Source organism: Microcaecilia unicolor, chromosome 8 (genome assembly GCF_901765095.1).
Source record: "Microcaecilia unicolor chromosome 8, aMicUni1.1, whole genome shotgun sequence".
NCBI classification, from domain to species: domain Eukaryota; kingdom Metazoa; phylum Chordata; class Amphibia; order Gymnophiona; family Siphonopidae; genus Microcaecilia; species Microcaecilia unicolor.
In genome coordinates, this window is record NC_044038.1 from 8,749,908 (window position 1) to 8,772,938 (window position 23,031).

General features: G+C 46.4%; 1 protein-coding gene across 2 annotated transcripts in view; it reads right to left on the reverse strand.

Annotated features, from left to right (window-relative positions):
• Nucleotides 1-23,031, reverse strand: part of DRC3 (dynein regulatory complex subunit 3) — a 62,203-nt gene that overhangs the window by 22,641 nt on the left and 16,531 nt on the right. For both annotated transcript variants that reach the window (XM_030211156.1, XM_030211157.1), the window contains 4 exons: nucleotides 20,270-20,416; nucleotides 11,417-11,536; nucleotides 7,685-7,797; nucleotides 1,463-1,637 (listed from right to left, as the gene is read on the reverse strand). In XM_030211156.1, coding sequence (XP_030067016.1) covers nucleotides 1,463-1,637; nucleotides 7,685-7,797; nucleotides 11,417-11,536; nucleotides 20,270-20,416 — 555 coding nt within the window. The remainder of the gene's footprint in view (nucleotides 1-1,462; nucleotides 1,638-7,684; nucleotides 7,798-11,416; nucleotides 11,537-20,269; nucleotides 20,417-23,031) is intronic.

Below are 23,031 nucleotides of genomic sequence, written 5' to 3' on the forward strand. Positions count from 1 at the left end.
AAATAAATGTTTAGTGCTATAATTGATCCATATTTCAGTTACCTGTTATTGTTTGCTGACATTTTGCTGCTATTGTTTGCTGACATTATCTGTCCACTGTTCAATTTTTTTATTTATGAGAATAAACAATTGTTTATTGCCTCCGCCTGTCTGGACTGATAAAGAATCCTGGTGGTTTGTGTGTTGGGTCTCCGAATGCTTTCTGGGAGCTGTGGGACCGCTGGGAGTGTAGCCTCCAGTAACCTAGAAATCACTGGGGATAATCTGAGAGCGGGAGACTCACCCAGAGGCGGTTGTGACCCAGTCGGTAGGAGGAGGGTGCTAGTGTAGAGTACAAGTGGCAGGTGCAGGCTGACCTGAGCTGTGCCGGGGATAGACCCTCTAAGTGGCCGCAGGGTAACCCCAGGCGGGTGGCTAGGTGTTTTGCGACATATCCATTGGCCCAATGTGTAATTTCTAGAAAGTTTATTGTAAAGCAAATCACATTGGCTTAAGTTATTCCAACTATGAAACTGATGTAAGTAGTATACAGAAACATTGTATTTGGGAGCTGGCTCAATATTTTAACCTGCCTAACAGGATTCTCAGGGCCCAGGTGCGTTAAGGCATGAATGTAGTCAATATAGTAACAGTAAATGACGGCAGAAAAAGACCTGCATGGTCCATCCTGTCTGCCCTACAAGATAAACTCATATGTGCTACTTTTTGTATATACCTTACCTTGATTTGTACCTGTCCTTTTCAGGGCACAGACCGTGTAAGTCTGCCCAGCACTATCCCCGCCTCCCAACCACCAGCCCCGCCTCCCACCACCGGCTCTGGCACAGACCATATAAGTCTGCCCAGCACTATCCCCGCCTCCCACCACTGGCTCTGCCACCCAATCTCGGCTAAGCTTCTTAGGATCCATTCCTTCTGAACAGAATTCCTTTATGTTTATCCCACGCGTGTTTGAATTCTGTTACCGTTTTCATGTCAATGACTGAGCAATATTTCTAGATTTTTCATATAACTATCTATTCAATTCACAGTACAAATTTTTGCTTAAAGTTTAGAATACAAATATCCTACCTCATATAGTAAAATTTGATAAGATTATTCAAGTTTGAAAAACAGGGCTTTGTACAACTCAGTAGCAACATAGATAAAAATGTGAAGAATTCTAGGTGAACCCTCCTTTCCACCCCTCACTGAACAAGTTACTTAACCACTTTCTACATAAACATCAATGGCAGACCCCCCCCCCCCCCCCCCCCCTCCGCATTATCTGGTACAGCCTAGTGTATGCTGACGGTCTAGATTTTCAATGCCACTCAAGAGCTACATTCAGAAAGGCTGATAGCAAAATAAGGAAAAGCAAATAAAGCTATATCTTTTTAAAATTAAGTTGGGGTATTCCTCTCTTTGTTACTTAGAAATGTAATTAGACTAAAAAAGAGAAAAAAACCACATAATCTGTTACCTCATTAGTTTTTTCTTCAATCTCCCGGATTTTTTGCACACCAAGTTGTTGGTTTTCATCAATTGCTTCCTGAAGGCATTCATTGAAAATTGCAATTTCAGCTTCTCGCTTTTCATAGTGATTAATACCATATTCAAATATACTCTGGCAAATGTCTGTACAATTACTCTTGTAGGTGAAGTCAGTGTCAAGGTCTCTCATTTGTGGAACTTTGAACAGAAATATATCTACAGTGAACTGAAATATAACATATTTGGCACATAAAAAAAAGTGGACTCCCTAGATATTTGTATGAACGTACTGTCGGAGGGGAGGGGGACATCGGCACCACAGCAGTCAATCCCTGGAGTCCCCACCAACAAGCTCACACCAACGTCTTTTCTCTAGCCAGTCCAAGCTCAGGCACCCTCCTAAATAGAGTTTGCTTCCAGGAGCTAATACACTTTTGGAAATAGTATGGCCCCTATAAGAGAATGGTCTGTTTACCTGGCCCTCTTCCCTCCTCCTCTTCAGTCTAGGCCACCAAACTTTCCTTTTACCAAGCACCAGATTCTGGACTACACACGTGCTATAAATTTTCCATTTATTGAATGTTCCAAACTGCTTCCTTTTCACTCAGGAGGCTAATCACAATATATAAGGTTTTTATTTTTAATACTCCAACCATAAACAGGCTAACCCTGGCACTTTATCCATGGATTCCATGACCCTCCACTGGCACCATGTCCCTGGGTTCTCACCAATGCAAAAACAGAGCAAACCTGACTAAGGCGCAATCACTAAAGTGCACACCTATGGCTTCCTTTTACTCTAGCCTAACAGCAAATTCCTAGAGGATAGCGGACATCTCTTTCCAGCTTCCTTCACCCTCTCAGTGCCCACCCCCCCCCCCCCTTTTGCATCTTCCCAGAATTAGCTTCACCTTAAGCACTCGTCCCACTTTGCAAACAAAACAGCACTAAACCATTTAATTCCCAACCCTTTACAGGTTGTACTTTATCTTTCCCGCTGTCTTTATCCTGTGCCTTTGAACAGCCTGACCACCTGTTCCTCTGATCCTATTCCCACTCATCTCTCCTACTGTCATATCCTCAGTCTTTCACTTTCAACTGCAACTGTTCCTGATGCCTTCAAACATGCCGTAGTTACACCACTCCTCAAAAAACCTTCATTGGACCCTACCTGCCCTTCCAACAATTGCCCCATCTCCCTCCTCCCTTTCTAATCAGATACTTGAGCGTGCTGCTGTTCACCACGTCTTGGCTTTCTTTCAACTCAAGCTATTCTTGATCCACTTCAATCTGGCTTTCACCCTCTACATTCAACTGAAACAGCCCTTGCTAAAGTTTCCTGGCCAGATCCAAAAGTCTCTATTCTATCCTCATCTTTCTCAATCTATCTGCTGCTTTTGACAATGTTGATCACCACCTACTCCTTGATACCGGTACTCGTTGGATTTCAGGGCTCTGCTCTTTCCTGGTTTTCTTCTTATCTCTAAGCAAAACAGCAAAAGTAGAGGCTGACAAATGCGCAAACCAATAGGGAGATAATATCAAAAACCAGTTTATTCAGAATATTCATATCAATATCAAGGACCCGACACGGTCCGTGTTTCGGTGCCAAAGCGCCTGCCTCAGGAGTCACAATTAGCTTTTTCTGAGAAGAAGCTGATAGGCTTGAATAATTCCTTTATGTATGCAAGTTAATCCACAGAGAGAACAAAAGAACAGCCTATCAGCTTCTTCTCAGAGAAAGTTGATTGTGACCCCTGAGGCAGGTGCTTTGGCGCCGAAACACGGACCGTGTTGGGTTCTTGATATTGATATGAATATTCTGAATAAACTGGTTTTTGATATTATCTCCCTATTGGTTTGCGCATTTGTCAGCCTCTACTTTTGCTGTTTTGCTTTGACTTTCCGTGGAGGCTCCTCCTGTCTTCTTGGATTTGTTTCTTCTTATCTCTCCCATCGTACTTTTAGTGTATACTCTGGTAGATCCTCCTCCACTTCTATCCCACTATCAGTTGGTGTACCTCAGGGCTCTGTCTTGGGACCTTTTCTTTTCTCCATCTATACTTCTTCCCTTGGTGCTCTGATCTCCTCCTCTGGTTTTTAGTATCATCTTTATGCTGATGACTCCCAGATTTACCTCTCCACATCAGAAATTTCAGCAGGAATCCAGGCCCAAGTTTCAGCCTGCCTGTCTGACTAACCACCATCTGAAACTAAACATGGTCAAAACTTATCTTTCCCCTTAAACCCACCTCTCCTCTTCCCCCCATTCGCTACCTCTGTGGCTAACACCCTCATCCTCCCTGTCTCATCAGCTCGTAACTTTGGGGTCATCTTTGATTCCTCTCTCTTAGTGCAGTGGACTTTGATCCTGAGGAACTGAGTTTGATTCCCACTGCAGCTCCTTGTGACTCTGGGCAAGTCAGTTAACCCTCCATTGCCCCTGGTACAAAATAAGTACCTGAATATATGTAAACCGCTTTGAACGTAGTTGCAAAAACCACGGAAAGGTGTTATATCAAGTCCTATTTCCCTTTCCCTATTTGAGATTCTACATGGAATGTTGCTAGTGGAGGAGTAGCCTAGTGGTTAGTACAGTGGACTTTGATCCTGGGGAACTGAGTTCAATTCCCACTGCAGCTCCTGGTGACTCTGAGTAAGTAACTTAACCCTCCATTGCCCCTGGTACAAAATAAGTACCTGAATATATGTAAACCGCTTTGAATGTAGTTGCAAAAACCTCAGAAAGGCGGTATATCAAGTCCCATTTCCCTTTCCCTTATGACATCACAATATCAGAAGTGAGCCAAGTATTGCCATTGTGACATCACTGATGAGGTTGGCTCTTATTGGTGGAATGAGTGGAGGAGTAGCCTAGTGGTTAGTGTGGTGGACTTTGATCCTGGGGAACTGAGTTCAATTCCCACTGCAGCTCCTTGTGACTCTGGGCAAGTCACTTAACCCTCCATTGCCCCAGGTACAAAATAAGTACCTGAATATATGTAAACCGCTTTGAATGTAGTTGCAAAAACCCCAGAAAGGCGGTATATAAGTCCCATTTCCCTCTCCCCTTTCTCTGCACATATCCAAGACTGCTAAAGCCTGTCATTTCTTTCTCTATAATATCACTAAAATTTGTTCCTTTCTTTCTCAGCATACTACCAAAACCCTTATTCATACTCTTATCACCTCTCACTTAAGACTATTTCAACTTGCTTCTCATAGGTCTCCCACTAAGCTATCCCTCGCCCCTTCAATCTGTCTACATTCCGCCAGTGTCACTACGCTCATATTAACCCTCTTCTCAAGTCACTTCATTGACTCCCTATCCGTTTCCGCATACAGTTCAAACTCCTCTTATTGACTTACAAGTGCATTCATCCTGCAACTCCTCAGTACCTCTTATCTCCCCCTACACTCCTCTCCGGAACACCATTCATTGGGTAAATGTTATCTGTATCCTTCTCCTCCACTGCCAATTCCAGACTCCATTCCTTTTATCTTCCTACACCATACACCTAGAATAGACTTCTTGAATCAGTACGTCAAGCTCCAGCTCTGGCCGTCTTTAGGATAAAAGCCCACCTTTTTGAGACTGCTTTTAACTACAAACTCCTATTCACTTGTTCAGTACCCATGTCTGTTTTATCATTACCTTAAGTAATTCCCTTATCCCTTATTTGTGCTGTTTGTCTATCTCGATTAGATTGTAAGCTCTGTTGAACTGTTACATGTTCCGTGTACAGCGCTGCATACATCTAGTAGCGCTATAGAAATAATAAGTAGTAGCCTCCCCAGGGTAGCTTCACATCAAGCCCTTCTCCCTTCCTGCAGACAGAATACCTCTTAAAGAACAGCCTAATTCCCCCATCCCTTGCCTAGCTGTCTGGGGCAGTACCTGGCTCTCCAGGGCTAGTTTCTCTCCTTTCAACTGAAGTTTGCTTCACATCTCCTGGGCCCTCTTCTCCTATGCATGCAGAGCCTACTAATATACTACTTACCTGCTGCAACCAAAGAGCCACACCCTCCTTCTCAAATGGAAAGTATAGGGTTACCATATGTCTGGTTTTACCCGGACATGTCCTCTTTTTGAGGACAAGGCCAGGCAACCGAGCAGATTTTGCCAGCCTGCCTGTTTGTCTGGCTTTGTGGACGAACAGGCAGGCTGGTGGGCGAGCCTAAGGGTGTCCTCCCCTCCCCTACCTTACTGTAGTGCCCTGGTGGTCTAGTGACCTCTTCAAGGCAGGAAAGAGCCCCCTCTTTCCTGCCCGGCGCAGCTGCAGACTGTCTTGCTGCCTCCCGTTCCGGCGCCGATTCAAACTGGCCGCTGAGAGTTCAGGCAGTGGACTCGAGAGACGTCCACAGACTGCCCGAACTCTCGGCAGCCATTTTGAATCAGCACCAGGACGTGAGGCAGCAAGATAGTCTACAGCCATGCCGGGGAGGAAAGAGGGGGCTCTTTCCTGCCCCAAAGAGGTCACTAGACTACCAGGTCACTACAGTAAGGTACAGGAGGAGAGGGGAGAATAGGATACCCTTAGGGGGGAGTGACAGGGGTGGGTGTGACAGGGATGTGGTGGAATGTGACAGGGGGCGGGGCATTTGTCCTCTTTTTTCGGGGGAGCAAATATGGAAACCCTAGGAAAGCAGCAACCGACTAATTGCTTCCCCTGCAGTGAACCACTCACAGTACTACAGCTCCCAGACTGCCTGTCTGACTTTCTCACACTGCTTGCTGGGTAGTTCAGGGATCCTCTGCTCACTTGCAGAGCACTCCAATTCCCAGAGTCCTCCTCCTCTGTATTCCCCAAGCTGTGTGCCTGGCCAGCTTCCTGCCTGCTCCTCCTCCCAGGACCTCTGTCTGTTCCAGTAACCGGGTTTTCCAGGAACCTGCCAGTCTACTTGCTCAGATAAAGACAGTTTACTCCCTTTTCTTTATTGGAGAATAGGAGAAACTGCAATATTTTTCCTGCCTACCAACCTTTTCCCTGCTTGTTTCCTCAGACTGTGATAAGCACTGTCTGTCGTGGAGGGGCATAATCGAACGCCCATCTCCATGGGCGTCTATCTCCGAGAACGGGTACATGAAGGGCCATTTGCAGCGACCAGAACTGAATATATGGTTTCATTTTTGGCTGCAGCATCACAAGTGCTTAGCGGTTAAAGATACGGCCTGCTATTTATGCTGCCTATTTTAACTGCTAAACACAGCTAGTTTGGCACTGAATATCTGTGCCTAACCAGCTGTGTCATGCAATATACCCACTAACCGCAAATATTCAGCAGAGATAGCCTGTTTGTTCCATGGCACTTCTGACCCAGGCCACCTGGTACAGGGAGGACCTTACACAGAGTTAAAATTGTTGTTGTGGATTGTGAACAACTACTACTACTACTACTACTACTACTACTATTTAGCATTTCTATAGCGCTACAAGGCATACGCAGCGCTGCACAAACATAGAAGAAAGACAGTCCCTGCTCAAAGAGCTATGTAATAAAAGTGAGCCAAGTATAGGACAATCAAGCCATTGTGACATCACTGATGAGGTTGGCTCTTATTGGTGGACTGAGGCATTATGACATCACAATATTAGCTCTGGTTACAACAGACTACTACTACTACTATTTAGCATTTCTATAGCGCTACAAGGCATACGCAGCGCTACACAAACATAGAAGAAAGACAGTCCCTGCTCAAAGAGCTTACAATCTAATAGACAAAAAATAAATAAAGTAAGCAAATCAAATCAATTAATGTGAACGGGAAGGAAGAGAGGAGGGTAGGTGGAGGCGAGTGGTTACCAGTCAAAAGCAATGTCAAAGAGGTGGGCTTTCAGTCTAGATTTAAAGGTGGCCAAGGATGGGGCAAGACGTAGGGGCTCAGGAAGTTTATTCCAGGCGTAGGGTGCAGCGAGACAGAAGGCGCGAAGTCTGGAGTTGGCAGTAGTGGAGAAGGGAACAGATAAGAAGGATTTATCCATGGAGCGGAGTGCACGGGAAGGGGTGTAGGGAAGGACGAGTGTGGAGAGATACTGGGGAGCAGCAGAGTGAATACATTTGAATGACTATCGAGGAAGGTGGTATACGTATATGTTATCAATAAATAAGAGAATAAAACAATATTTAAGGGTTATCAATGGTTCACAGGTCTAATGTCATTAGCTTTTTTTATATCCTGAGTTTTCTTTGTGCCCACAGAAAAGGATATGCTTCCATCATCTCAGCCACTCCAGGCATGAAAGCTAATCTTCCACCTTCAGCATCTTCTGCAAACATACTCTCAAAAAGGAAAGAGCTGTTCATGTACTCAACAAATGCAACCTTTCAAAAGAACAAATGCAGAGAGAGAGAGAGGGGTTCCATTTACTTTTATTTGTAAAGTCTGTGACAGAGCAGAAAACTACACAAATGTAGAATAAAGTCAGATATGAACAATGGTGACCAGTTTTTCATTGTACTTTCCTTTTATTAAAAAAATAGTAAAAAAGGCCCGTTTCTGAGACCAATGAAATGGGCGCTAGCAAGGTTTTCAGCGGAGTGTGTATGTTTGAGAGAGTGTGTGTGAGAGTGACTGTGTGAGAGAGAGCGAGACAGAGTGAATGTGCGAGTGTGGGTGTGTGTGACATAGTTTGAGGCTGTCTGTGTGGGTGTGTGTGAGAAAGAATGAGAGTGTGCTGCAGCCCCCCCCCCCCCCCCCCCCCCGTCAAGGTGTTTTTGAAAAGAAGCAGGAGATCCCAAGGGGTCACGTTGTGACACGAGGGCGGGGCAGACACTCATGGAGAAAAAGCAATCTACACCATGACACATTTAGAATGTTGGGAAACTTGAGGCTTCATTAGAATGTTGGAGGTACGTTTTATATAGACAGAAGATAACCGATACCTTTAGCTGTAGGTACCATTTCTGAATAGAATTCTATCGAATGCCAAGTGCGAGAACCGGGCAGATAATGACACATAACCAATGACAAGGTCTAGCAGGAAGGGCAATAGGAACGGATTTTACGTTTTGAAGAGCGATTCTGGCAATTACAACCCCCACAAGTTACTGCTGTAATATAACTTCATAACCTTCTTCTAAAAAGGTAACATTGGACCATCAGAGGTGGTGCTTCAAGCACTGAACAGTGATCCTCTCTCAGTGGAAGTATTCACCTTTTGTCATCATCAATCCCAAAGTTTGTTTTTGTAACCTTAATATTTCAATCTTAATATTTTTCTTTTTATCTTCGTAAACAACAAAATCGTACTTATCTTATTCATGCAACTCGATGGTTTCAGGGGACTTTAACCCCTTTTATTATTGATGGTTTCGGGGACTGTGTGCTGACATGTGTTTCGCCTCACTGCTGTCTCATGGCAAGCCCCATAAATCCAACATTTCGACCAGAACAGAAGAAGCCTCATTGGTACAACGCTGGATGTGTTATGAAGGTTATGAAGTTACTGTATATTACAGCAGTGTGTTGTGGGGGTTGTAGTATATTGATGTTAAACTGATGATAGTGTTGAAAATTTTGTGGCCAACTGATTGCTCGACTTAATTGTTAGCCATCCGAGTCTGTATATGTGATTTATTAATGTTTTTATTGTAAACCACCTAGAACTGTGGGCAGTCTACAACTGTATTTAAATTAAATTCTTGACCTTGCAGTGTAGCTCTGTTTTTATTACTGGAAAACATGTGTTATAAAAACTTGCTCTCGCACGCTTATCTTGCAGGATTCAGATCATAAACTAGGAGGTGAGCTCAGGCCTCTTACTGTTTTTTTACTACTGCCTGTCTCTGCCCTATGAGGTGGCGCCACATTATTGGTCCCCTCCGAGATTTCTTAGGCTTAGGTCCTTGTAGAAGGCTTCTACGGATTTGTTCCCTACATATGCGTATAGCTTTCAGTAGCAAATAAATAAATAAATATAGCCTTCTCTATTCAGATAGGTCTCTAGTTAAGCTCTGACAGCCTTGTTCTCAGTTGATCTCCGGTGGCTGACTTTAGGTAGTCTGTCACTAATGAACCTACCCTGCCTGCCTTGACCTCTTGCCTGTCATCCTGGATTTGTTCTCTGTCTGGTATCTCTCCTGCCTTCTCCTTCACCTGACGTCTGGTGTCCACTCCCTCCTCCCCAAACCCCCTGTGATTCAAGTCCTGGCAGCTTCTGAGTATCAGAAGGGTGAACCCAAAGGGAAAGGAAGCTGTTACAGGTAAAGATTCATGTCCCTGATCCTGCTGTTCCCTTTGAGTGGACCCAGCTGTGACACATTTTTTTTTTTGTTAATTTGCAAAGCAAAATACATATATCTACTTGATTTTCTGCTTTATTTTACGTAATATTACAAAATCAGAAATTCTCTATCGGATGTGCATTGGATGCATGGAATGACCTCCTGGTGGAGGTGGTGGAGACGAAGATGGTATCTGAATTCAAGAAAGCTTGGGACAAGCACAGAGGACCTCTAAGAGAGAGAAAGGGGGATGGGCAGACTGGTAGACCATACGGTTTTTATGTACCACCATTTTCTCTGTTTCTATATAAGATTTTCTAAGGATACATACTAAGACAACGAACCCTTTGTGGGTACTTTTTAATCATGGGGGTTTGCACCAGTGATTAAAACAGAGTTATGCATATAGATTTGCTTTGATTATTACCCCTGGAAAAGCTACCTAGAGAAATTTGCATCTGGCTTTCCTGCAGAATTTTGTTTTCTAGGCAATATAAATACTGGCAGATCCATGCATTTTCCATAACAACACACATAATTTAATTGTCTTAACAAGTTAATCAGCATTGATAACAGCACTAAACAAGCAATACTGAGCACTAATTGTCATTAATTAGAATTTACATGCACAACTCGCTAAACTTATTCTGTAATGAACTACGCCTAAATTCTAATGGGCGCAGATCAAAAGGGGTGTGGCTATGGGCGGGGAAATGGGCATTCCCAAATTTATGCACGTAGTTACAGAATATGACCCAATGTGCATAAATCTATGCGCTGGGATTTACGCCACATTTTTGTTGGTGAAAATGGAGGCGTGTAGTTTTAGGTGCTGGGATACCAACTAAGCGTACTCTATATACTGTGCCTAAATCTAGGCGCTGCTTATAGAATACACTTACTCAAAGGTAGATAAAGCTATCTGGGATCAAACTAACATCTTAACTTGCCATCTGCTTCTATTATTTAGTTTTTAAGCTTCATATCTATCTCAATATTTCTGTTTAATTGTTTGTTTTTATGAGGGGAAATCTCATATACTGTCGCTGGATAATCTTTTACTCACTCACCGGTGAGATACTCAAAGTGACAAGATTGTATACAGATAGAGGGAGGAAGGAGGTGAAGTCAATGATTACAAACAGTCACTTTGAGGATCTCACCGGTGAGTGAGTAAAAGATTATCCAGTGAGGATCTCACTCAATACTGAGGTGGTGGTAAGGGCTCCTGTGCTAACCGCCCGATTATCGCCAGGCAAGCACCAGCGCTACAAAAATAGAAAATTTTTTGTAGCGCCGGAAACAGTACACACTGAAGGTGGGAACTACCACCGAGCTCCTGCGGCAGTTCCAGACTGACGCGCAGCAAGCCCATTGCTGCCTACCAACCCTTGCGCCTTCTGTAAAATACTTTGCTAACTGTAAACATCCCAATTTGGATATCCCTTTTTCTCCCATCTGTCAGTCAAGGAAGGAGAAATCTCTGTCTGTACTGATGAGAAACATTATTCCCCTGCCCCTGTACCCAGTGGCGTTCCTAGCCTCGACGACATCCGGGGAAGTAACCTGTTCCAGGGCAGAGGGAGGGAGCTGCAGCGAACGAGAGAATTTAGCGTAGCGATTCGAATTCGCAGCCGACAGGCGCGCACCGCGGCACCCCCCCAGCGGCGTGCACCCGGGGCGGACCGCCCCCACCTTGGTACGCCACTGCCTGTACCTTATGTGCATCCAGTTCTTTCTTCTTTTTAAGTTCTTCCTCTAGTTTAATCTGGATCGCTTTTTCATTACGCTTTAGGTCATCAATGCTATCCTGATACTTTTCAGCTGCAATTTCTTTCTGAAAATTAAAGGTGAACATTTTTTTTCCATTACAATTCGGTATTTCCAGACTGAATTTGAGCTCCTGAGCCAATCAGAGCCCAGAACAACATTTTTTACAAGTAGCTGGCCATATCACTGCAGGTTACTTCCTCTTTGTGTTAAACTAAAGAAGGAACAGTCATTTCTCTGTAACAGCTTCATAAAACATGCACCACCTGCTGGCCAAACTAGAGAAATACACTTCAAAAAATAAAGTGAAGATACTTACCTGTAGCAGGCATTCTCCGAGGACAGCAGGCTGATTGTTCTCACATGTGGGTCGACGTCTGCGTCAGCCCAGGAATCAGCATTTTGCAAGCAAAATATAAACAAAGTTTTGCCAGAGTCTTCTGGTACGCGTGCAGTGCGCACCGCGCATGCGCGGACTGATTTCCTGCCCATCGCGTGAGCACGTCTCGTCAGTTAAATCAAAAAGCGTATAAAGAAATAAATAACAACTCCAAAGAGATAGTGGGCGGGTTTGTGAGAACCAGGGCTTTTTTTGAGGGGGTACTTGGGGGTACTGAGTACCGGCACCTTTTCTATTGTCTGCTAAATTTGACCCATGGTCCCCAAGTTTTACTGAAAGAGCTCAGGCTGTACACACCAATTCTGCCTTTGTCATAGATTCTGTGACTGGTTGCAGGGGGCCTGGCTATTGTGGGGTTGGTCCCTCAATGATCGCCCCACCCCTAAAGGGTGGATTGGCATTTAAGTACCGGCACCTTTTTCGCTAGAAAAAAACATACTGGTGAGAACAATCAGCCTGCTGTCCTCGGAGAATACCTGCTACAGGTAAGTATCTTTGCTTTCTCCGAGGACAAGCAGGCTGCTTATTCTCTCTCACATGTGGGGTATCCCTAGCAACCAAGCTCACTCAAAACAATGAACATTGGTCAATTTGGCCTCACAGCGGCGAGAACATAACATAACTTGACCAGAAACCATAAACAACTAACTGAGAGTGCAGCCTGGAACAGAACAAAGATGGGTCTATGGGGATGGAGTTGAATTCTAAACCCCAAACAGATTCTGCAGCACTGACTGCCCAAACCGACTGTCACGTCGGGTATCCTGTTGAAGACAATAGTGAGATGTGAATATGTGGACTGATGACCACGTTGCAGCCTTGCAAATCTTTTTAATGGAAGCTGACTTCAAATGAGCCACTGACGCAGCCATGGCTTTAACATTATGACCCGTGACATGGCCCTCAAGAGTCAGCCCAGCTTAAGCATAAGTAAAGGAAATGCAATCTGCTAGCCAACTGGAGATTGTGCGTTTTCCGACGGTGACTCCCCTCCTGTTGGGATTGAAAGAGACAAACAACTGGGTGGACTCTCTGAAGGGCTTCGTCCACTCCACTTAAAAGGCCAATGCTCTCTTGCAGTCCAAGGTATGCAAACTGCTTTCGCCAGGGCGGGTATGAGGACGGGGAAAGAATGTTGGCAAGACAATACACTGGTTCAGATGGAACTCCGACACCACCTCTGGCAGAAACATAGGGTGCGTGCGGAAGACTACTCTGTTGTGAAGAAACTTGATATAAGGTGCATGAACTACCAGGGCCTGACGCTCACTGACCCTATGAGCTGAAGTAACAGCCACCAAGAAAGTGACCTTCCAGGTCAAGTACTTCAGATGGCAGGAATTCAGTGGCTCAAAAGGAGCTTTCATCAGCTGGGTGAGAACGACGTTGAGATCCCATGACACTGGTGGAGGTTTGACAGGGGGCTTTGACAAAAGCAAACCTCTCATGAAGCGAACTAAAAGCTGTCCAGAGATAGGCTTACCCTCTATACAGTGATGATAGGCACTAATCGCACTAAGATGAACCCTTACTGAGTTGGTTTTGAGGCCAGACTCTGATAAGTGTAGAAGGTATTCAAGCAGGGTCTGTGTAGGACAAGAAAGAGGATCTAGGGCCTTACTGTCACACCAGATGGCGAACCTCCTCCATTTGAAAGAGTAACACCTCTTCGTGGAATCTTTTCTGGAAGCAAGGAAGACTCGGGAGACACCCTCTCATAGACCCAAGGAGGCAAATTCTAAGCTCTCAACATCATCCAGGCCGTGAGAGCCAGAGACTGGAGGTTGGGATGTAGAAGCGACGCCTCGTTCTGGGTGGTGAGGGTTGGAAAACATTCCAATCTCCACGGTTCCTCGGAGGACAACTCCAGAAGAAGAGGGAACCAAATCTGATGCAGCCAGAAGGGTGCAATCAGGATCATGGTTCCGCAGATTTGCTTGAGTTTCAGCAAAGTCTTCCCTACTAGAGGTATGGGAGGATATGCGTACAGAAGGCCTGTCCCCCAATGCAGGAGAAAGGCATCTGACGCTAGTCTGTTGTGGGTCTGAAGCCTGGAACAGAACTGAGGGACCTTGTGATTGATCTGAGTGGAAAAAAGATCCACTGAGGGGGTGCCCCACACTCGGAAGATCTTGCGGACTACGTCCATGTTCAGTGACCACTCATGAGGTTGCATTATCCTGCTCAATCTGTTGGCCAGATTGTTTTTAAGCCTGCCAGATAAGTGGCTTGGAGAAACATTTCCTGACGGCATGCCCAAAGCCACATCTGGATGGCTTCCTGACACGGGGCGAGATCCGGTGCCCCCCTCCTTGTTGGTGTAATAGATGGCAACCTGATTGTCTGTCTGAATCAAAATGATTTGGTTGGGACAACCGATCTCTGAAAGCCTTTAGATCGATCTAGATCGCTCGCAATTAAAGGAGGTTGATCTGAAGACCTTTTTCCTGAAAGGACCAAGCTCCTTGAGTGTGAAGCCCATCTACATGAGCCCCCCACCCCAGGAGGGATGCATCCGTCGTCAGCACTTTTTGTGGCTGAGGAATTTGGAATGGGCATCCCAAGGTCAAATTGGATCGAATTGTGCACCACTGAAGGGAATTCCGAAAGTCGGTGGACAGTTGGATCACATCCTCTAGATCCCCCGCAGCTTGACACCACTGGGAAGCTAGGGTCCATTGAGCTGGTCTCATGTGTAGATATGCCATGGGAGTTACATGAACTGTGGAGGCCATGTACCCCAGGAGTCTCAACATCTGCCGAGCCATGATCTGTTGAGATGCTCACACTATGGACAGGAGGTTGTCTGCCCTTGCCTCGGGAAGATAAGCACGAGCTGTCTTTGTGTTCAACAGAGCTCCAATGAATTCCAATTTTTGAACTGGGGTGAGATGGGACTTGGAATAATTTATCACAAACCCCAGTAGCTCTAGCACTTGAATAGTCATTCACATGGACTGTAGAGCACCTGCCTCCGAGGTGCTCTTCACCAGCCAATCGTCGAGATAAGGGAACACATGCACTCCCAGTCTGCGTAGCGATGCTGCAACTACCGCCAGGCACTTTGTGAACACTCTGGGCGCAGATGCCAGACCAAAGGGCAGTACACGGTACTGAAAGTGCTGCGTTCCTAGCCGAAATCGAAGATACCTCCTGTGAGCTGGAAGTATCGACATGTGTGTGTAAGCATCTTTTATGTCCAGAGAGCATAGCCAATCGTTCTCTTGAATCATGGGAAGAAGGGTGCCCAGGGAAACCATCCAGAACTTTTCTCGGACTAGAAATTTGTTCAGGGCCCTTAGGTCTAGGATGGGATGCATCCCCCCTGTTTTCTTTTGCACAAGGAAGTACCTGGAATAGAATCCCAACCCTTCTTCCCCTGGTGAAACGGGTTCAACCGCACTGGCCTTTAGAAGGGCGGAGAGTTCCTCTTCAAGTACCTGCTTGTGCTGGGAGCTGAACGAATGAGCTCCCGGTGGGCAATCTGGAGGTTTGGATTCCAGATTGAGGGTGTATCCTAACCAGACTATTTGAAGAACCCACCGGTCGGAGGTTATGAGAGGCCACCTTTGGTGAAAAAATATCAACCTCCCCCCTACCGGCAAGTCGTCCAGTACGGACACTTTTACTGAGGCTAGGCTGAACTGGAGCCAGTCAAAAGCCCATCCCTTGCTTTTGCTGGGGAGCACCAGGGGCCTTTGGCGCACACTGTTGACGAGAACGAGCGCACTGGGGCTGAGTCTGGGCAGGCTGCCGAGAAGCAGGAGTGTACCTATGCCTAGGATAGTAATAGGAAGCACTCCTCTTCCCCACCCAAAAAACCTCCTAGATGAGGAGGTAGTAGCAGAAGACGCCCGGCGGGAGACAGAATCCATAGCATCATTATGCTTCTTGATCTGGTCAACTACATCCTCCACTTTCTCACCAAAAAGGTTATCCCCCCGGCAAGGAACATCCGCCATCCACTGCTGGACCGAATGATCCAGGTCAGAGACACGCAGCCATGAGTCTGCGCATCACTATACCTTGAGCAGCAATCCTGAATGCTACATCAAAAGTGTCGTATGTACCCTGTAGCTGGGTCACCCATCCAGGACCCAGCCAGGCTCGACCCTGCTTAGCTGCCTCTTCCTCCACACGACTGTTGCCTTCACAGCAATCTGGCTCCTCTGAGCCTTGGCTCCAGGCCCTGCGAACTCCCAGGACTTCCTCCTCCCTCCGTTCCTTTCACAGAGGCACATTCAAAGCCCAATATTTATAAGTAAGAGCTTTTATTTTCTTGCTTCAAATCAAACAAAACACCCTTCACTCCAGGTTGTTTAGGCCAGCAGCCCAGAGCACAATTCAGGTTCAATACAGTCAAATTCAGATTCAAAAACATATAACTTCAAACTCAGGTTCAAAAACAGTCCATATAACTTCACTTCACTTTAGCTCAGATTACGTCACTTAGGGAACAGTACATTATCAGAGGGAAAAACCCAATAGCTTGGTAGGTTGCAGCCCAGACCTTTTTAGTATGAAACAGTTTACACAGTCTTTCTTGCACCTTCTTACAGCACGGCTACACAGCTTTATTCCCACCTGGTTCAGGCTGGGGTTTCAATTGTGCCCAGCTCTCTTTCTCTCCCACAGGCTACACCTGTTTCCTCTTTAGTAGAGATTTCCCCCAGTGCCTCAGCCTCTCTCCTCCGGTCTTCCACCAGTCTCTCCAAGGTACAGCTAGTCACCCTCTTACAGCAGCTTTTTGGGTTTGAGCCAGGGCTCCAATCTCCATCTGTTCCTCCCCTAGCCCTTCAGTAATCTCCATTTTATCCTCCTCTCCAACTTCCCCCGCCCCCAACCTCTCCAGCTGGCCCTCATCACCTTCCTCAGAGACCATTTCCCAATCTTCTATCTCCTCCCCTAACTAGGGTTATCATATGGCTCCAAAAAAAGGAGGACGGATTGAGCCAGCCAGGTTTTACTTCCATTGCTTTCCATTGAAAGCAATGGAAGTAAAACCCGGCTGGCTCAATTACTTCCATTGAAAGCAATGGAAGTAAAACCCGGCTGGCTCAATCCGTCCTCCTTTTTCTGGAGCCATATGGTAACCCTACCCCTAACTCTTGCACAGCCGGGTGGGGAAGAGAAGGATTCTGGGACTGGTAGTTCCTCCCCTTCTTCCTTAACCCAGCCAACCTCTCTGCCTCCGGTAGCCCAGCTTTCTGAATGTGGGTGTTGTGCACATGAAATCTGCCCCGTTGGGATTCCCCGGCTCCCTGTACCCCCTTTCTTCGTGCCTTCCCGGATCCCCTTTCACCTGCACTCTCACAACCCCCAGCCAGGAATTTTCGACACGCCTTCTGCTGCCTGACCACCTGGCGAAAAGACTCGGCCTGCTCTGGAGGGAGTGCATCAACCAAGCTGGACAGTTGCCTCACCGAGTTCCGCAAGTGGACGCTCGTGAAGAGCTGGTATGTCTGTATCTTGGCAGCGAGCATAGCGGCCTGATACGTCTTCCTCCCAAAAGAGTCCAAGGTTCTAGAGTCTCTGCCTGGGGGCGCCGAGGCATAGTCCCTAATGCTCTTGGCTCTTTTGAGGGCAGAGTCCACCACCATGGAATTGTGAAGTAGCTGAGACTTCATCAATCCAGGTTCACCGTGGATCCGATATTAGGATTCAGCTTTTTTCAGGATCAAGGGATTAGACAGAGGGAACGACCAGTTTCACATAAGGACTTCCTTCAGTACGTTATGCAAAGGAGCCGTTGCAGCCTCTCTAGGTGGAGAAGGATAATCCATGACCTCGAGCATCTCAGCCCTGGGCTCATCCTCAACCTCCATAGGGAAGGAAACAGCCGCAGCCATTTCCCTGACAAAGGAGGTAAAGGATAGACTCTCCGGTGGAGAAAGTCTCCTTTCTGGTGGAGGGGAAGGTTCAGAGGGAATCCCATAGGACTCGTCAGAAGAAAAGTACCTGGGATCTTCCTCTTCCTCCCACGAATGCTCATCTTCAGTATCGGACAAGACTTCCCTCAGAGCAGTCCGAAACTGAGCCTGCCTCGACGCCGAGGAACGACGTCCTCGATGGCGGTGCCGAGACGTTGACGCCCGCCTGGACTGCGGTGAAGCTTCCTCCACCGACATCGAAGGGGAGTTGACCTGGGTGGCAGCTGATGCTGCAGGCGGCACCGAGGTTGGGGACCTCACCACAGGCGAAGGGCCAGATGCCGCTGCAGCAGACAGTACGGAAGGCACAAGCACCCCCGACACCGAAGCAGACTGTCGCAGCAATCCTTCCAGAAGCTCTGGAAGCAGGACCCTGATGCGCTCGTCGAGAGCCACCGTTGGACAAGGCTGCGGGGTCAGTAAAGGAGCCAGTGGCAGAATCTGTCGAGGCTCGGGAGCAGGTACCGGGCTGCTAGAAGACCGACCCCTTCGGCGCCAACGCTTCTCGGGTGCCGATTCCTTCGACGCCCTGGAGCTCCCAGCACCGTGTCAAAGGAGAACGATGATGGTGCTTGTTTGCCTTCGCTCGACGCCAGTCATTGAGACTCCTCAGTACCGATGAGGACATGGAATCCTCACGTCTCCTCGGGGCCGGATCCCACCCTCTCCAAACTTCCGGTTTTGGAGGAGGTGGGACCTGGCAGACTTTGAACATGTGCAGATGCTCCAGACCCAGTGCCAGCTGCAATAAGCCTTCTTTAGACACATACTGGTCCTGCCCTGGAGAGGGCAGGAAAGGGAAGGGGAGATGCTGAACATCTTTGGGGTGGGGGGGAGAGGGAAGGGGAGATGTCGAGGGGGTGGAGATGCTGAATACCTTGGGGGAGGGGAGGGGAGATGCTGATACCTTGGTGAAGAGAAGGGAAGATGCTGGACATGGGAAGGACCTTGAGCTGCCCCTTGATGTAGGGCACAGGGCTGAAGGTTTGCCCAGAGTGTCACATATCTTTGAGTCAACTCTGATCTAACCTCTTATTGGGAAGAGTCCTCTCATAAGAATATGGTGTAGGTTTGCTGTCACAGAGCTGAGAAGACCAATATGGAGCGATCCAGCAGGCCACATCTGTAGAACAGCCAGAATTAAAAAAGCTGGAGCAAAAGGGCAAAAATTGAACTGTCCTTAGAGGAATTGGCCATAGAACAAGCAATAAGGGTGGGCAGCCACCGGGGATGTATCTCTCGCCTCTATAAGGCATTGCTCTATGATAAGAAGCCTATACTACACTATCTACAGCGGTGGGAGAAAAACCTACAAATAACAATAGAATACACACAATGGGAAAAAGCCATGGAACATATGTTGCGGGTTTCTATATCTAGTTCAATGATAGAAAACAGTTATAAAATATTATATCAATGGTATTACACTCCTCAGCGATTGGTAAAGATGTATGGACAGGGGTCTGACAAGTGCTGGAGGGGTTGTGTGGCAGTGGGGGACATGCTGCATATTTGGTGGACATGTCCAAAAATACAGCTTTATTGGGCAGAGTTGATTGATGTGTTTATCCAAGTGACAGGAGTGCGGTATCCTCAAAAGCCGGAGGTCTGCTTGCTACATGTCCGCCCCCCAGGGGTACGTCTTTTAGACCATCGGCTCACTTCAATATGGTTGGTGGCGGGAAAAATTATATTGGCTGCACAGTGGAAAAGCTCAGTAGCACCGCCTGTGATAAAAGTAATATATAAGATGGACTATCTATATCAAATGTCTAAAATGACAGCTTTACGATCTGGACATGTAGCAAAGTTTAATAGGTTATGGGAACGATATCGATCATGGAGACTAAAATCTAACATAGACCTTGATGCCCCTGAGCTCATTGTCCCAAGACTTTGAATGCTTCTGGATGTCTATCTACCGAGCCTCAATGCTTTCTAATGGCTGAGGGCAAGATGGGGGGGAGGGGGGAAATGAGGGAATATTCTATATGTTATTTTATACTGTTCAGTATTTAAGTTTGAGAGATGTTTAATACACTGTTGCTATATAATGACTTGATATCTGTACAATATTTTCAATAAAAACAGAAATTTGAGAGGAATACTGGGGAGAGGGGAGGATATGGGGAAGGGGTTTAAAAATTAAAAATGTATGTTTGGCACTCTTTATCACCGAAAAGTGGATGGTTAAGCTTTGTAATCAGTACTTTGGTTTTCATGTTTTTGCATGTCTAATGTTGTGCCAATAAACAGATTTAAAAAAAAAAAAAAAAAAGCTGGAGCAGCTGGAACCTCATGGTTACTTACTGCACATCCTGACTTTTACACTAAACAAGCTACTTCCACACTGCCGCTTGTGACCCAATCATAGATTCAATCTGGAGTAGAAACTTGGTAAACAGAGTAGTTAGTTTCACTGAGGATTCTTCACCAAGATAATAAAAAATACCCCCACAAATATACTTACCGTGTTTTCATCCAGCAATCTGAAGTCTAAGTACACCAGATCTGGAAGGTGTGCAGCAACGAACATCTTGTAATCCTCGTGATCACTGATAGGATTGCCAGCCAGGCTCAGGGTACGGAGCTCCTTGAAGCTCCGAAGGTAGACCAGCTGTATCAGAGATTTGAGAATTAAGATTCCCGAAGCATTGGAATGCAAAAAAAATGTTCTTCCCTCCCACCATCTCACCCCCTTACCCCCTCCAAAAAAAAATCAACATTAAAGAGCCAGAAATTGTGGAAGTCTCAACTGTCTGTCATGAGAAGTCATTAAAATCACTAACAGGTGGAAAAGATTCATGTATGGCCTAATATAGTAAAGGAGGAAACATCAGTATAATATCGGGCTCTGACAAAATAATGTGCCTTTGCTGTATGTGATGTTACTCAAGACACACATGTGGCCCTTTAAGTACCCACAGAGAAGACTTTTCTTTCCCAGTATTTCATTCCTGCTCCTTTGAGCTTCCAGCTCAGTTGGAACGGGATATGGTGTCATAACCCTTCTCTTGCAACTAATCAGGGTTTCCCCCCTATTTTATTAGCCCACCAACTAGCCCAGTCACTCCAGGGACATTATGATGCATATTATGATATGTTGCTATTACATGTTTGATGATGATAAACATAGAAACACAGAAAAATGAAAGCAGATAAAAACCATATGACCTATCCAGTCTGCCTATCCATACCACTTACCATCCCTTCCTCTTCCCCAGAGACCCTATGCACTCGTCCCAAGCTTTCTTGAATTCAGATACAATCTTCGTCTCCATCACCTCCGTGGGGATGCCATTCCATATATTCACCACCCTTTCCATGGTTAGGGTGGTGGACTTTGGTCCTGGGGAACTGAGGAACTGAGTTTGATTCCCACTTCAGGCACAGGCAGCTCCTTGTGACTCTGGGCAAGTCACTTAACCCTCCGTTGCCCCATGTAAGCCGCATTGAGCCTGCCATGAGTGGGAAAGCGCGGGGTACAAATGTAACAAAAATAAAATAGATACTATTGGAGATTCTACATGGAATGTTGCTACTATTGGAGATTCTACATGGAATGTTGCTATTCCACTAGCAACATTCCATGTAGAAGGCTGCGCAGGCTTCTGTTTCTGTGAGTCTGACGTCCTGCACGTACGTGCAGGACGTCAGACTCACAGAAGCAGAAGCCTGCGCGGCCACATTGGTGATCTGCAAGGGCCGACTTCTACATGGAATGTTGCTAGTGAAATAGCAACATTCCATGTAGAATCTCAAATAGTAGCAACAGTGGAGGAGTGGCCTAGTGGTTAGGGTGGTGGACTTTGGTCCTGAGGAACTGAGTTTGATTACCACTTCAGGCACAGGCAGCTCCTTGTGACTCTGGGCAAGTCACTTAACCCTCCATTGCCCCATGTAAGCCGCATTGAGCCTGCCATGAGTGGGAAAGCGCGGGGTACAAATGTAACAAAAATAAAATAGATACTATTGGAGATTCTACATGGAATGCTGCTACTATTGGAGATTCTACATGGAATGTTGCTATTCCACTAGCAACATTCCATGTAGAAGGCTGCACAGGCTTCTGTTTCTGTGAGTCTGACGTCCTGCACGTATGTGCAGGACGTCAGACTCACAGAAGCAGAAGCCTGCGCAGCCACATTGGTGATTTGCAAGGGCAGGCTTCTACATGGAATGTTGCTAGTGGAATAGCAACATTCCATGTAGAATCTCAAATAGTAGCAACAGTGGAGGAGTGGCCTAGTGGTTAGGGTGGTGGACTTTGGTCCTGGGGAACTGAGGAACTGAGTTCGATTCCCACTTCAGGCACAGGCAGCTCCTTGTGACTCTGGGCAAGTCACTTAACCCTCCATTGCCCGCCGCATTGAGCCTGCCATGAGTGGGAAAGCGCGGGGTACAAATGTAACAAAAAAAAAAAAAGAAGTATTTCCTCAAGTTACTTCTGAGTCTATCCCCTTTCACCTTCATCCTATGCCCCCTCAGTCCACAGCTTCCTTTCAATGGAAGATGACAGAGGGGGGGGGGGATATGATACAGATGTTTAAATACATCTGTAGCATAAATGCACAGGAAGTGACTCTCTTTCTATTCAAAGGAAACTCTGGATTGAGGGGGTTATAGACAGTATGTGAATTTAAGAAAGTTTGGGACAAGTACATAGGATCTCTAAGGAAGGGATAGCAGATGATATAGATGAGCAGACTGGATAGGCCACAAGGTTTTTATCTGCCTTCATCCTATATAATAAAACTCACCCTCAACGTTCTGAAGACACTGACGTCAGTGAAGCCAAGCCACTGACGTCACTTCCTTCAACACAGGTTCGAAGGGTTCGTGGTGGTGAAGCCACCGAAATCGCCAAGTCGCCGGGCCCCACCCTCGTGTCAAATGTGATGACGTCGAGGGCGGAGCAATGGCGTCACACACCGAGGGCGGAGCAATGGCGTACGGTGCGTGGAGCAATGGCGTCTGAACGACCAAGGGGTCGGTAGGTACGTAGGGAGGGAGGGAGAAGGAGGGGGGGGTGTTGGGGAGGTAAACCTTGCTAGCGCCCGTTTCATTTGGTCCAGAAACGGGCCTCTTTTACTAGTTTTTTCTATATTTCGGAATAACTTCTATACATTACCCCCTTTGCTATCACTTTTTGCATAATAATTTTTTCCACCTTAATCTTCTGCTTATGAAGTCCATGCTCACACTGCCCAATTTTATCATCTACATGACCAG